This window comes from Scyliorhinus canicula, chromosome 9, assembly GCF_902713615.1.
Source record: "Scyliorhinus canicula chromosome 9, sScyCan1.1, whole genome shotgun sequence".
Taxonomy (NCBI): Eukaryota; Metazoa; Chordata; class Chondrichthyes; order Carcharhiniformes; family Scyliorhinidae; genus Scyliorhinus; species Scyliorhinus canicula.
In genome coordinates, this window is record NC_052154.1 from 47,999,044 (window position 1) to 48,013,149 (window position 14,106).

General features: G+C 49.0%; 1 protein-coding gene across 1 annotated transcript in view; it reads right to left on the reverse strand.

Annotated features, from left to right (window-relative positions):
• Nucleotides 1-14,106, reverse strand: part of LOC119970881 (multidrug resistance-associated protein 9-like) — a 235,416-nt gene that overhangs the window by 162,942 nt on the left and 58,368 nt on the right. Inside the window, exon 6 of the mRNA XM_038805989.1 lies at nt 9,055-9,228. Coding sequence (XP_038661917.1) covers nt 9,055-9,228 — 174 coding nt within the window. The remainder of the gene's footprint in view (nt 1-9,054; nt 9,229-14,106) is intronic.

Below are 14,106 nucleotides of genomic sequence, written 5' to 3' on the forward strand. Positions count from 1 at the left end.
TTTGGAGGGAGGGTTTCTTGAAACAATATGTAAATAGCCCAACCCGGGAAAGGGCAATATTAGACTTGGTGCTGGTGAATGAGCCAGGCCAGGTGATTGATGTTTCAGTAGGAGATCATTTTGGGAACAGTGATCATAATTCTGTAAGTTCTAAGCTGCTTATGGATAAGGACAATGGTGGACCTCAGGTGAAGGTGTTAGACTGGGGGAAGGCTAATTACAACAGAATTAAGCAGGATCTGGAGAGTGTTAACTGGGCGAGGCTGTTTAAGGGAAAATCAAAATCCGGCATGTGGGAAGCTTTCAAATGTCAGTTGATTAGAATTCAGGATCGGCATGTACCGATGGGGATGAAAGATAAGGGTGGCAAGTATAGGGAACCCTGGATAATGAGGTATATTATGAACCTTGTCAAAAATAAAAAGGAAGCATTTGTGAGGTCTAAAAGGCTTTGGACAGATGAAGTCCTTGGAGAACATAACGAAAATAGGAAAGAGCTTAAGGTGGGAGTTAGGAAGACCAAAGGGGGTCATGAAATGTCGTTGGCAAACAGGATTAAGGAAAATCCTAAGGCGTTTTATACATATGTAAAGAGCAAGAGGGTAGCCAGAGAAAGGGTTGGTCCATTCAAGGATACTGGAGGGAATCTATGTATGGAACCAGAGAAAATGGGCGAGATATTAAATTAATACTTTGCCTCAGTACTCACCAAAGAGTGGACCCGATCAAGGCTTTGATTCATAAGGCAGAATCAAGAAAACCAGGGACATCCGATCCAGGTGGAGAAAAAGGTGTCCGAGCACGAGGAATACCTAACCGTGCTGGAGACCAAGGTGGAGATGATGGATGAATGCCAGAAAAGAATGCAGGAGAAGCTGAAGAACAGGTCTAGGAGGCAGAAGCTGAGAGTCGTCGGCCTCCCTGAAGGCAGTGAGGGATCGGATGTGAGGGCCTCCGTGACGAACATGCTGGAAAAGCTGATGGGGGCTGAGGTGTTCCCCCGGCCCCTGGAAGTGGATAGAGCACACAGAGCCCTCGCGAAGAAGCCCCGAGCGAACGAAATGCCGAGGGCGATGGTGGTACGTTTGCACCGATTCCTGGACAAGGAACATGTTCTGCGGTGGGCCAAGAAAGAATGGAGCAGTAGGTGGGAGAATTGTGAGCTGCGCATTTATCAAGACCTGGGCGCGGATTTGGTCAAGAGGCGAGCTGGGTTTAATCAGGCAAAGCGGCCCTCTTTCAGAAAGGGGTGCAGTTCGGGATGTTGTACCCAGTCCATCTGTCCTCCCCCCAACAATGTTGCAGGCCTCGATTTCATTGATCCTGAAACTGGAGAAGGATCCGGGGCAATGGAGGTCATACAGGCCAATTTCTCTACTGAATGTGGACGCCAAACTGCTGGCTAAGATACTGGCCAAAAGGATAAAGGATTGTATCCTGGGGGTGATAGGGGAAGACCAGACGGGATTTGGAAGGGGCAGGTAATTCATGGTCAATGTTCGAAGGCTTTTAAATGTTATTATGATACTCTCAGAAGGATATCATAGTGAAGGGCGGCGATAGCGATGGATGTGGAGAAGGCTTTTGATCGGGTGGGGTGGGATTACCTGTGGGAGACACTGGGAGGTTTGGGTTTGGTGAGGGCTTTATTGACTGGGTGTGGTTGCTCTATCAGGCATCAGTAGCGAGTGTGCGTACGAACCGGCTGAGGTCAGGGTGTTTTAAACTACACCGAGGGATGAGGCAAGGGTGTCCCCTCTCCCCACTACTGTTTGCTCTGGCCATAGAGTCATTGGCCATGGCGTTAAGAGCCTCTAGGAACTGGAAAGGGCTGGTTCGGTTGGGGGGGGGGGGAGGGGGGTGCAGGGGGGGGGGGGGGGGTGCAGGGGGCGGCTGGAGCACAGAGTCTCACTTTACGCAGATGACCTGCTCTTGTATATTTCAGACCAGTTGGAGGGGTTGGGGGAAGTTATGCATGGAATTTGATCATTTTTCACGGAATAAATTGAACATGGGGTACAGCTAAATGTTCGCAATCCAGGCAAGAGGGCAAGAGAAGAGACTGGGAGAGCTGCCGTTTAGAATGGTAGGAAGGAGCTTTCAATATTTGGTATGGTATACCCGGCAAAGCTATGATGCCAAAGACTTTTATTTCAAGACAGTGGAGGCGGCTGAGGCGTTCGTGAGGACAGAAAGCTTGGGACAGACGTGTGGAGCAGAGCTGGAAGAGAGACTGTAGACTGTGATTGGGGAGCTGGAAAATGTATAAATGCGATAACTTTCTTTTTACTGACGTTTATTGTAATTTACTTCACTTCACATTGTTACAGAGTTCAAGTTATTGGTTGGGTTGATTGGCATTCTGTGTTGCGATGGTTATATCTTAGTTTAGTGAATTGTATGGATTGGATTGTTATTTTTGTGTTTTTCTCTGGCACTGGGTGGGAGGGGACGATATATCTTGACGGGGGGAGCCACCTGCACTAGCTAACTAAAGTCGGCTAGTGAACGGAGGTGAGGTGAGAGGAGGGCTGCGGACGTTGGAGACTGGATAGCAGGTTTCGATGGGTCCAAGAGGCAAGCGAAGCGGGGGGGGGGGGGGGGGGGGGTATTGGTGCTGGTAGATGTATTTTCGAGAGGAAATGTAGGGGGAGGCAGTTTTAGGAGGGGGGAAGGGGTTCAATGTTAATAATGGATAGGGGTGGGTCAGGCTCATGGGGCAGGGCCCGGTGGTATGATGACGGTGGATAAGAAGGGTGGGGGGGGGGGGGTGGGGGGGTGGGAAGAGACCCCCAGTTAGGATAGTCATGTAGAATGTGAGGGGGTTAAGAGGTCTGGTCAATAGGTCAGTTCAGAAGCCGATGTAGCAAAGCTGCAGGAGACTCACTTAAGGGTGAAGGACCAGGTGAGACCCAAAAAGGAATGATTAGTCAGGTGTTTCACTCTGGATTTGAAGGAAGGGCTCAAGGGATAGCGGTAGTAGATATGTGATTGTGACAGGGGTGCTGGAGGGGAGGTTAGTGGCGTTGTTAAGTGTATACAGCCCCAATTGGGACGATGTGGGATTCGCAAAGAAGGTGTTGGGGCCATCCCCGACTTGGACACACACAAACTGATAGTGGAAGGGGACTGGAACATGGTGCACGAGCCAAGGTTGTACAGGTTATGGCCACGCTCGCTGGTCTCATCAGGGCAGGGCGAAGGCGTTGGCTGGGCTAATGGTGGATATGGTTAGCAGATTTCGATGGGCCTGCAAGGTGAGCGAGGGGGAGGGAAGGGATTGATGCTGGGAAATATTTCTACGAGAGGAAATGTAGAGGGGATGTTTGGGAGGGGTTCTGTGTTAATAATGGATAACAGGTCACGGCTGAGCTCGCTGGTCCCATCGGGGGGAGGGGGGGGGTGCAAAGCATTGACTGGGCTAATGCTGGAAATGGGAGGGGTGGATCCTTGGAGGTTTCTGCACCCGAGGGAATGGGAGTACTCGTTTCTCTCAGCAGTCCATAAGGTATACTCGCGGATCGACTTTTTTGTGGTGGGGAAGGCTTTGCTGGCTGGGGTTAAGGGGTCTGTGACAAAATTGAAAAGGTAATTAAGGAATATATAGGTTTCAACTGTACGGGTGAGGTGTCGAAGACAGTTGTGTGGGAGGTTCGAAAGGCGCTGGCGAGTGGGGAAGTGATTTTGTTTAAGGTCAGGATGGACAAAGAGGAGAGGTTGGAGCAGCAGAGGGTAATAGATGAGATGTTGGACGTAGATAGGAGTTCTGCAGAAAATGGGGGCCCAGTAAAGCAGGAAAAGTGGATGGAACTACAGGCGACTTTGACCGACTATCCACCAGGAAGGTGGTTCACCAACTGAGACGAGCAAGGTGTGAAGATTACAAACATGGAGATAAGGTGTATGTGAGCAGGTCAGCTCCGGGGGAAAGCAGCGACAAGGGAAATTGTGCAGGTGAGGGACAGGGCCGGGAAGTTGGTGGTGGCTCCGGATCTGATTAACAAGGTTTTTGAGGAATTTTCTGAGAGGTTGTACAGGTCAGAGCCACCTGGGGGAGACCGTGAGATGCAGGAATTTCTAGATGGATTGGAGTATCCGAGGTTAGGGGAGGGGGACAGGGCTACATTAGAAGACTGATAGTGGAGCAGGAGATAAAGGATGCGTTTGGGAGGATGCAGTCGGGGAAGGTAGCAGGGTCAGATGGGTTTCTGGTGGTATATTATAAAACTTTCAAGGATAAACTGGCACCCTGATGATGGGGATGTTTAAAGAGGCGATAGGGAAGGGGGTGTTGCCACAAACTTTGGGAAGGCATCGATTTCCCTGTTGCTAAAAAAAGATAAAGATCCGACAGAGTGTGGGTCGTATAGGCCCATGTGTCTTCTGAATGTGGACGCAAAAGTATTTGCGAAGGTACTGGTGGGTAGGCTGGAGGAATGCCTCCCGAAGGTGATAGGTGAAGATCAGATGGGGTCCGTGAGAGTGAGGCAGCTCTTTACAAACGTTAGAAGGGTATTGAATGTCGTTATAACACTGGCAGAGGGGAAGGAAACAGAGGTGGTTGTGGCACTGGACGCTGAGAAGGCGTTTGACCGGGTAGAATGGGGGTACTTGATGGCAGTTCTGGAGCAGTTTGGGATTAGACCAAGATTTGTGAACTGGGTAAAGCTACAGAATAAGGAGCCGAGGGCGAGTGTCCGCACAAACAACATCAGCTCGAGATACTTTTCTCTCCACCGTGGGACTAGGCAGGGATGTCCTATGTCCCCCCTGCTGTTTGCACTCACGATTGAGCCGTTGGCCATCGCATTACAACATTTCTAGTTTGGTGAGGAGAGTGAAAGCTGATCTGGCAAGGTGGGATGGTCTCCCTCTGTCACTGGCGGGTTGGGTACAGGCGGTTAAAATGAACGTGTTGCCACGATTTCTGTTTATTTTTCAATGCCAGCCGATTTTCCTGCCAAAGGCTTTTTTCAGAGAGAATGAGGGAAGATTACTTTGTACATATGGGGAGGGAAGGTGGCCAGAGTTAGAAAGGTGCTGCTACAGAGGGGAAGGCAGGCAGGAGGTTTGGGTCTTCCGAACCTGATGTATGACTACTGGGTGGCGAATGTGGCGAAGGTGCGGGGCTGGGTCAGAGGGGTTGACTCCCAGTGGGTCAGAATGGAGGAGAGTTTGTGCAGGGGATCGGGATTGAAAGCGCTAGCAACAGCGCCGCTCCTGATAGCTCCGGGGAAATAGTCAGGGAGTCTGGTAATAATAGCTTTATAGAGAATTTGGAGGCAGTTTCGCCAACACTTCGGGTTGGGGGCAGGGTCAAGGGAAATGCCGATGCGAGGTAACCACAGATTTGAGCCAGGGAGGTCGGATGGAAATTTTCGGAAATGGGAGGAGAAGGGGATTAAGACACTAAAAGATTTGTTTCTTAGGGGTCAGTTTGCAGGATTGAAGGAGCTGGAAGTGAAGTATGGGCTGGAGCAGGGGGAAATGTTTAGATACGTGCAGGTTGGAGATTTTGCCAGAAAGGAGATACTGGGCTTCCGGGTGGAGCAGGCCGCCACATTGCTGGAGGAGGTGCTGACGACAGGGGGGCTGGAGAAGGGGGTAGTGTCAGCAGGTTACGGGGCTATTTTGGAAGAGGAGAAGGCATCACTGGAAGGGATCAAAGCAAAGTGGGAGGAAGAGTTGGGAGAAGATATGGAGGAGGGCTTCTGGTGTGAGGTGCTCCGGAGAGTGAATGCCTCCATCTAGTACCCGAGGTTGGGGCTGATACAGCTGAAGGTGGTACACACAGCACACCTCACGAGGGCGAGGATGAGCTGATTCTTTGAAGGAGTAGAAGATGTGTGTGAACATTCATATGTTTTGGACCTGTCCAAAGCTAGAGAATTACTGGAAGGAGGTTTTTAGGGTAATTTCTAAAATGATGCACGTGAAATTGGATCCGGGCCCCTGGAGGCCATATTCGGGGTGTCAGACCAGCCAGGGTTGGAAACGGGTGCGGAGGCAAATGTTGTAGCTTTCGCCACGTTGATCGCCCGAAGGAGGATCCTGCTGGGTTGGAGAGCAACCTCTCCACCCTGTGCCCTCGCATGGTGGGGGACCTGCTGGAATTCTTGACTCTTGAGAAGGTTAAGTTTGAACTGAAAGGAAGGATGAAGGGGTTCTACAATTCATGGGCATTATTCATTGTGCACTTTTAAGAACTGGATAACATCGAACATTAGTTGGGGCGTGTGGGTGAGAAGGTTGGGAGGGGGCGGTGTGTGATGATGGTGGCTATGGATGATTCCTGATTCCTTTTTGTCATTTGTTTATGTGAACATGCGGGCTAATGTGTGGGATTTGGTGGGAGGATGGGATCGTTGTTATTGATATGGGGATTGAAGTATTTGTTACTGATTATTGTTTATTGTTGGTGGGTGTAAATTTGGGAGAAAATTTGAAAAAAGGAGGAGAATAAAAAATATTTGAAAAAAAGGAAGGAGCTTTCGATACTTGGGAATCCAGGTGGCCCGGGAATGGGAGGCACTGCACAAATTGAACCTAAACCGGCTCGTAGAACAAATGAAAGAGGACTTTGAGAGATGGGACATGCTCCCGCTATCACTGGCGGGGAGGGTACTGACTGTGAAAATAACGGTCCTCCCCAAATTTCTGTTTGTCTTTCAGTGCCTCCCCATCTTCATCCCAAAGGCCTTTTTCAAGCGGGTAAATAAGATTATCTCGGGCTTTGTGTGGGCGAGTAAAACCCCGCGAGTGAAGAAAGTGTTGCTGGAGTGCAGTCGGGGGGAGGGTGGGTTGGCGCTGCCAAACTTCTGCAGCTACTCCTGGGCGGCTAATATAGCCATGATTAGGAAGTGGTAGTGGGGGGCGGGGGGTCGACTTGGGAGCGGAAGGAGGCGGTGTCATTTAAAGACACAAGTTTGGGGGCACTGGTAACGGCACCTCTGCCATTCTCACCGGCCCGATACTCCACAAGTCTGGTGTTAGTGGCAGCTCTGAGGATCTGGTGGCAATGGAGGAGATATAAGAGAGTGGATGGAGCATCGGTTTGGACCCCGATTTATAATAGCCACAGGTTTGTACTGGGTAGGCTAGATGGTGGGTTCCGGAGTTGGCAGAGGGCAGGAATTAGAAGGATGGGGGATCTATTTATAGATGGGAGCTTTCCCAGCTTGAAAGCTTTAGAGGATAAATATAAATTGCCAGCAGGTATTTGCAGGTGCGAGACTTCCTGAGAAAATAGCCTTTCCGCTGCTGCCGCCACGGGGGATATCCAGAATATCCAGCCGGTGTGAACAGCCGGTAAATTGAGCCCCGTGTCTTTAGTTGACCAGTTAAGTAAGTTTTATGGTTCCACATTTTCCATTCTGACTCTATTAAACAAACACATATCCCGTATCAGCCTCCCCGAACAGGCACCGGAATGTGGCGACTAGGGGCTTTTCACAGTAACTTCATTTGAAGCCTACTTGTGAAAATAAGCAATTTTCATTTTCACATAGGCTGGAATTTTCCAGCCATTGGGATTCTTGTTTCTTGCCCACCAGTTTCCCGGCAGCGTCAGGTGGCCTCAATGGGAAGTCCCATTGGCAAATAGTGGGAATACAGAATCCCACTGCCAGCGAATGGCGTGCCGCCGAGAAACACGTGGCTGGGGGAACCAGAGAATCCCACCCATAACCTTCTGAATTGCCATGTTGTTTTTGGTGTTCCAGCAATCTCTAAAGCCCAACATTATCTTACCTTCATAACAATAATCTTCCCAGAGATAAACAAATATGAAAGCAAATTAGATATTTTTAACAACTGCCAAAATTCATGGTAACTGTCAAAGCTGTCAAGGAATTTAAATCTGCTGGACTTTAAATGGAAAAGTAAGAGTGGCATTGAAGAAAAATCAATGCCTGATATTTCACTCTGTTGACATCAGGCTAAGGGTTATGATTATAAGATTTGTGCTACATGACTGATTATACAACACAACATTATCACAGTGATTGTGCCTAATAAGTGAGCAGTGTCATTGATAGCTCCAAGTATTTATGGAAATAAATGTTTGTTTTCGCAAGGTATTATTGTTTTGACAATGGGAGTGCTTTTTACATAGTACTGTCATCAAAGACATATCAATTTATTTTATGTCAGCATGGCTCTTGAATTTCGCTAATGATGGATGCTAGATGAGTTGGCATGGAGGGGGTAAGGCAAAAAGGTGGTGGGAGGGGAATAAGGGTTGGCATGAGTTGGCACAAAATTGGCATTGAGGTGATAAAGGAGGAGTGTGGGGCATGGGGTATGAGGGACCGTGGAGAGTAGATAGAGGGGTATGGTTAGCAATGTGGCATGAGGGGCCTTAGGTGGTGAGTGGGGACATGACGTGGCATAGGGACATGAGGGGCCTTTGGGAGTGTGTAGAGTGACATGGGGTAAAATAGAGTGAAGGGGCCATGGAGATGGAGACGGGTGACAGAGCATGGGTTAGCATTTTTAAAATATACTCAACAAAATGCTGGAGCACAGAGTCAGGCCTTCTGCCCAACTCTGCACCCAGCAGCCTGTGCAATAATTCCAGGGGTGGCATCTGCTCCAGCTCACCACTGTCCTCCCCACCACCTGGAATGAAAACCCGATCTGTGGCCTCTTTTCACCGGTTCAGGTTTGGTGAAGTCAGGAAATGTCCCATCTAAATCCGGGCCCTGATCTACATGCTCAAGCGGATGTAAAAGATTGAATGTCACTATTTAAATAGTGCAGAGATATTTAATTATTGAATTGATTTTGTGGGAGTTTGGCAAATTTACCTGTAAAATAGCAGTGATTGCACATTAAAAATAATCCATTGTTTGTAATGTCCTAAGTATGATAAGATGCTAAATAAATGCAATTTTAATGTTGGTTAAAAGTTCAAACTCATAATTTGAAGCTGGAACTCCTAATCATCGAACTCAAAAGTGAGGGTTCTCCAAATTAACTGACACATATGACTTGTTTGATGTGTTAAAATTTGTGCTCATATTTTTTGTTGGGCATTTCATTGCAATGTCATACCTGAACAGGCATCAATAAAATAAAAACAATAACTCCCACCAAGGCTGTTGGTCCAAGGATAATGTAGGAATATATTGTGCAACTGATCAGCAATATGGGACTACCAAATATTAAAGGACAAAACACAGCAGCGTCAAAGACTTGTTGACCATCAGTTGATAGCAGGTTCACAGCCTGCAAAAAAAAATAAGAATAAATTAATTTCCAAGTCATTTTTTTCGCTCTCTGAGTCTGATTTCAAATCGATCTATATCTAACACTGAAATATTGCAAACCTACCTTTGCTTTCATGCTTTACACAGTGTTGTTTCCACCACAAATTTTCCCTTTTTTGCAATACAAACCTTAAATCCGATGTGCCATTTCCATTTAAAAAGAGAAAAATGATCATTTTTGGGGAGAGGTTTTTAGCCCCTAGGTTTCAAAGGAGCAAATATAATTTTTATCATTAAGGTGTTTCAGGGTCAGCAGGGTGGCGCAGTGGGTTAGCCCTGCTGTCTCATGGTGCCGAGGTCCCAGGTTCGATTCCAGCTCTGGGTCACTGTCCATGTGGAGTTTGCACATTTTCCCCGTATTTGCGTGGGTTTCGCCCCCACAACCCAAGCATGTGCAGGGTAGGTGGATTAGCCACACTAAATTGCCCCTTAATTGGAAAAAATGAATTGGGTACTCTAAATTGAAAAAACAATTAAGGTGTTTCAGAGAGGTTTACACTCTTGCCATGTATAGAGTAGCTTCAGGACATACAAGGTACAATTAGAAACAAAGCTCAGAAGACACGTACACCTTTAATTATAATAAGTCACATATTTAGCAGCGATGGTGGCTGCATGTTTAATTTCTTAACCAAACTAATAGGTCTTATGATATTAAGGTTTTTAGAAGATTTGGTGTTCTTTGTGTTGCTAATTTTAGGATGGTTGGCAAAGTGTTCAGAAAGACCACAAAATAACTATAAATTTATTAACACTACTTAATTGGGGATGTCCGGTGGCGTGGGCGCGCAGGGTAGCCGCAGTGCAAAGAGCTCCCGCCGGTGGCCACGAGTCGCGGCGTTTACGGGGATTTCCCCGAACTTTAACGGGTTTGGTACGTTTCGGCGTGGCCAGTTCGGCGTGGCCGATTCGGCGTGGCCAGTTCGGCGTAGCCGATTCGACGGAGGAATTTTTCGGCGGAGGGACGTTTCGGCGTCAAATTAGTTATAGTCGCAAAATGTTTGTGCAGCCCATTTCTTGTATCTTTTCCTTCCAGCCGCCTCAGATATCGTGTTTGTGCACCAAACCGGGTCTCTTAAAGAAAGGCACCAACATTAAACTCTTAAAGAAAGCCGGTGTTACTGAAAGTATTGAAGCAGCTGCCCAGTGATCTACACTGCTGTCTGACTTAACACATTGTGTAAAGTCACAATATCTTCAGTAACACCGGCACCACAATATCTTCAGTAACAACTGTCAGTTGTGTCAATTTCAGCGGCCGGCTCACTTTGATCCGGAGAGGGAAGCTGCTCTCTCACTGAAGCAATCAGCGGCCGCTGAAATTGACACTCCCCGCTGCTCTCTCCCTCCAATCAGAAACATTAAAACTTAAAAGTTGGATTGGAGAGAGAGAGCAGCCGGCAGTGTCAATTTCAGCGGCCGCTGATTGCTTCAGTGAGAGAGCAGCTTCCCTCTCCGGCCGCTGAAATTGACACTGTTTTAATTAGATCCACGATGGGGGTTTTAAATTTATTTAAAAATCTATGCTAGCGCTTCCCATTGTGAGTCTACGGGGGTCTGACCTCTCCCCCCGCCCCCAGTAGACTCTCAATGGGAAGCGCTACTGTATAACTAATTTGATGTCCCTCCGCCGAAAAACTCCTCCGCCGAATCGGCCACGCCGAAACGTCCCATTCCAATCGGCTACGCCGAACTGGCCCCGCTGAATCGGCCACGCCGAACTGGCCACGCCGAAACGTCCCATCTCCAACTTTAACGCACCCCCCGACTACAGTCAGCCTTTGGGGCCGTCGGGAGCAGCCAGCGGGGCCGGTTTAAAAACCAGTGAAGAACCCCGCACGGGTGTTGGGGCGGCGGGGGCTGAGGTCCTGGGTCCAGCGAGGCGTCGGGGCCAGAGCAGCGGGGCCAGAGCTACGATGAGGCCGAGGAGGCAGGCCCGAATCCAGGGCACCATGTAGTGGGGTGTCCCACACCGGATGGCTCCCACCTAGGAGGGAAGAAAGAAGGCTGAAACCTGGTCCCAGCGGAGTTCTGGATGAGTACAGAGGGAAAAGAAAGAGAGCTGGAAGATTTAAAGAAATGTAAAGAAGTTTGGTGAAGTTTTTTTTCCCTCCCCTTTTTCTTTAAAATAAAGAATAATTCAGATTGATGAAGGTCAGAAGGGTGGAGGGAGAGAGAGGAGAAGAGAAAGAAAGTAAAAAACAATAAGCCGCTAAAGGATGCGAAAAGCAGCATTGAAGAAAGGAGAAGATAAATAAAAGTGGTGATAGAATGGCGGAAACCGAACTGCAAAGCGGGGCCGCACTATTTACGGTGGAGAAGATGACCGAGGTGATGGAGCTGGAAAAACAGTTTGCGAGGCACATGGAGGCCTGGAATAAGGAGACAGCGGCCGCATTGAAGTTACTGGTGGAGGAGGCAATCGCCCCGATAATTGCCCCGATGAAGGTGGCGGTGGCAAAGGCATTGGCTGAGGTGAGAGAGCAGGGCGAGAAGATGAAGGAAGTGGAGGAAGCCATGTCACGACACAGCAACCAGGTCACCTCGTTGGGAGATGAGTTGCGGAGGGCTGTGGAGATTAATAGAGGTCTCCGAGCAAAGCTGGAAGACTTGGAAAACTGCTCAAGGCAGCATAATTTGAGAATTGTGGGCTTGCCCGAAGGGACAGAGGGCCCAAGGCCAACACAATACTTTGCTAAGAAGTTGCGGAGCTGATGGGGGAGGGTGAGAGCCCCTCCCAGTACGAACTAGACCGAGCCCATCGTCATTAAGGCCGAAGCCCAAAGTGAACTAGCCACCAAGGGCAGTAATTATCTGCTTCCATAAGTTTTGCATGAAGGAGAAGGTGTTAAACTGGGCGAAGCAGAAGCAGGAGGTACTATGGGATGGTACTACGGATCTACCAGGACCTGACAGTGGAATTGGCAAAAAGACGAGCGGCGTTTGGGCGAGTGAAGGCGACATTGTACAAGAAGGGGGTTCGATTTGGTATGGTGTACCCAGCGAGGTTGAGGGTAACGTTTAACAGCAAAGACTTTTATTTTGAGACAGCGGATGCGGCTGAGGCGTTCGTGAAAGCAGAAGGCTTGGGCAGACATGAAGAGCGGAACTGGAAGAGAGACTGTGGACTGTGTTTGAACAACCGGAAAATGTATAAATGTTATAACTTTCTTTTTACGGATTTGTATTGTAATCTACTTCTCTTTGTATTGTTATAGAGTTTAAGTTAATGGTGGGTTGATGGGTGAAATGTTATGTTAGTGAATTGTACGGGTTGGATTGTTGGGTTTGGTTTTTTTTTCTCTGGGACTGGGTGGAAGGGGATGATATGGCTTGCGGGGGGGGGGGGGGGGGGGGAGCCACCCGCACTAGCTAACTAAAGTCAGCTAGTGAACGGAGGTGAGAGGAGAGGAGGGCTTGGAGCCTGGATAGCAGGCATCAATGGGCCTACGAGGTGAGCAAGAGGGAGGGAAGGGTTGGATGCTGGGGGATGTTGTTATAGGGGGAAAGGTGGGGGGGTTTTCGGGAGGGGGGAAGGGGTTCGATGTTAACAATGGACAGGGGCGGGTCAGGCTTATGGGCAGGGCCCGGCGGTATGTTGATGGTGGATAAGAAAGATGGAGGGGGTGAGAGACCCCCAGTAAGGATAGTTACGTGGAACGTGAGAGGGCTAGGAGGTCCGGTCAAGAGGTCAAGGGTGCTTTCGCATCTTAGATGTCTGGAAACCGATGTGGCAATGCTGCAGGAGACTCACTTGAGGGTGAAGGACCAGGTGAGACATAAAAAGGATTGGGTTGGCCAAGTGTTTCACTCTGGATTTGATGGAAGGGCTCGAGGGGTAGCAGTGTTGGTCAGCAAAAGGGTACGCTTCCAGATGGAGAAGGTAGTGGCAGATCGGGGGGTAGATATGTGATTTTGGCAGGGGCGCTGGATGGGAGGTTAGTGGCACTGGTAAGTATATACGGTCCCAACTGGGACGATGCGGGATTTGTGAGGAAGGTGTTTGGAGCCATTCCTGACTTGGACACACACGAGCTGATTGTGGGGGGGGGACTGGAACCTGGTGCAGGAGCCAAGGTTGGACAGATCACGGCCGAGCTCGTTGGTCCCATCGGGGGGGCAAAGGCGCTGGCTGGGCTAATGGTGGAAATGGGAGGGGTGGATCCTTGGAGGTTCTTGCACCCAGGGGAACGGGAGTATTGTTTTTCTCAACAATCCATAGGGAATACTCACGGATTAACTTTTTGTGGTCAGAAAGGCTTTGCTGGCTGGAGTCAAGGGGTCGGAATACTCTGCAATTGCTGTGTCAGATCACGCGCCACATCAGGTGGATATGGTGCTGGAGAAGGGGGTAGTACAGAGGCCGGGGTGGAAACTGGATGTGGGGCTTTTGGGGAACCAAGTATTCTGTGAAAAAATTGAAAAGGTAATTAAGGAATATGTAAGATTCAACTGTACGGATGAGGTATCAATGGCAGCCATCTGGGAGTCTCTAAAGGCGGTAGTGCGGGGTGAGGTAATTTCATTTAAGGCCAGGGTGGACAAAGAGGAGAGGTTGGAGTGGCAGAGGCTAATAGATGAGATGTTGGAGGCAGATAGGAGTTATGCAGAGATGGGGACCCAGCGATGCTGGGAAAGAGGAAGGAACTACAGGTGAGCTTCGACTGACTATCCACCAGGAAGGGCAGTGCGGTAGCATTGTGGATAGCACAATTGCTTCACAGCTCCAGGGTCCCAGGTTCGATTCCGGCTTGGGTCACTGTCTGTGTGGAGTCTGCATCTCCTCCCCGTGTGTGCGTGGGTTTCCTCCGGGTGCTCCGGTTTCCTCCCACAGTCC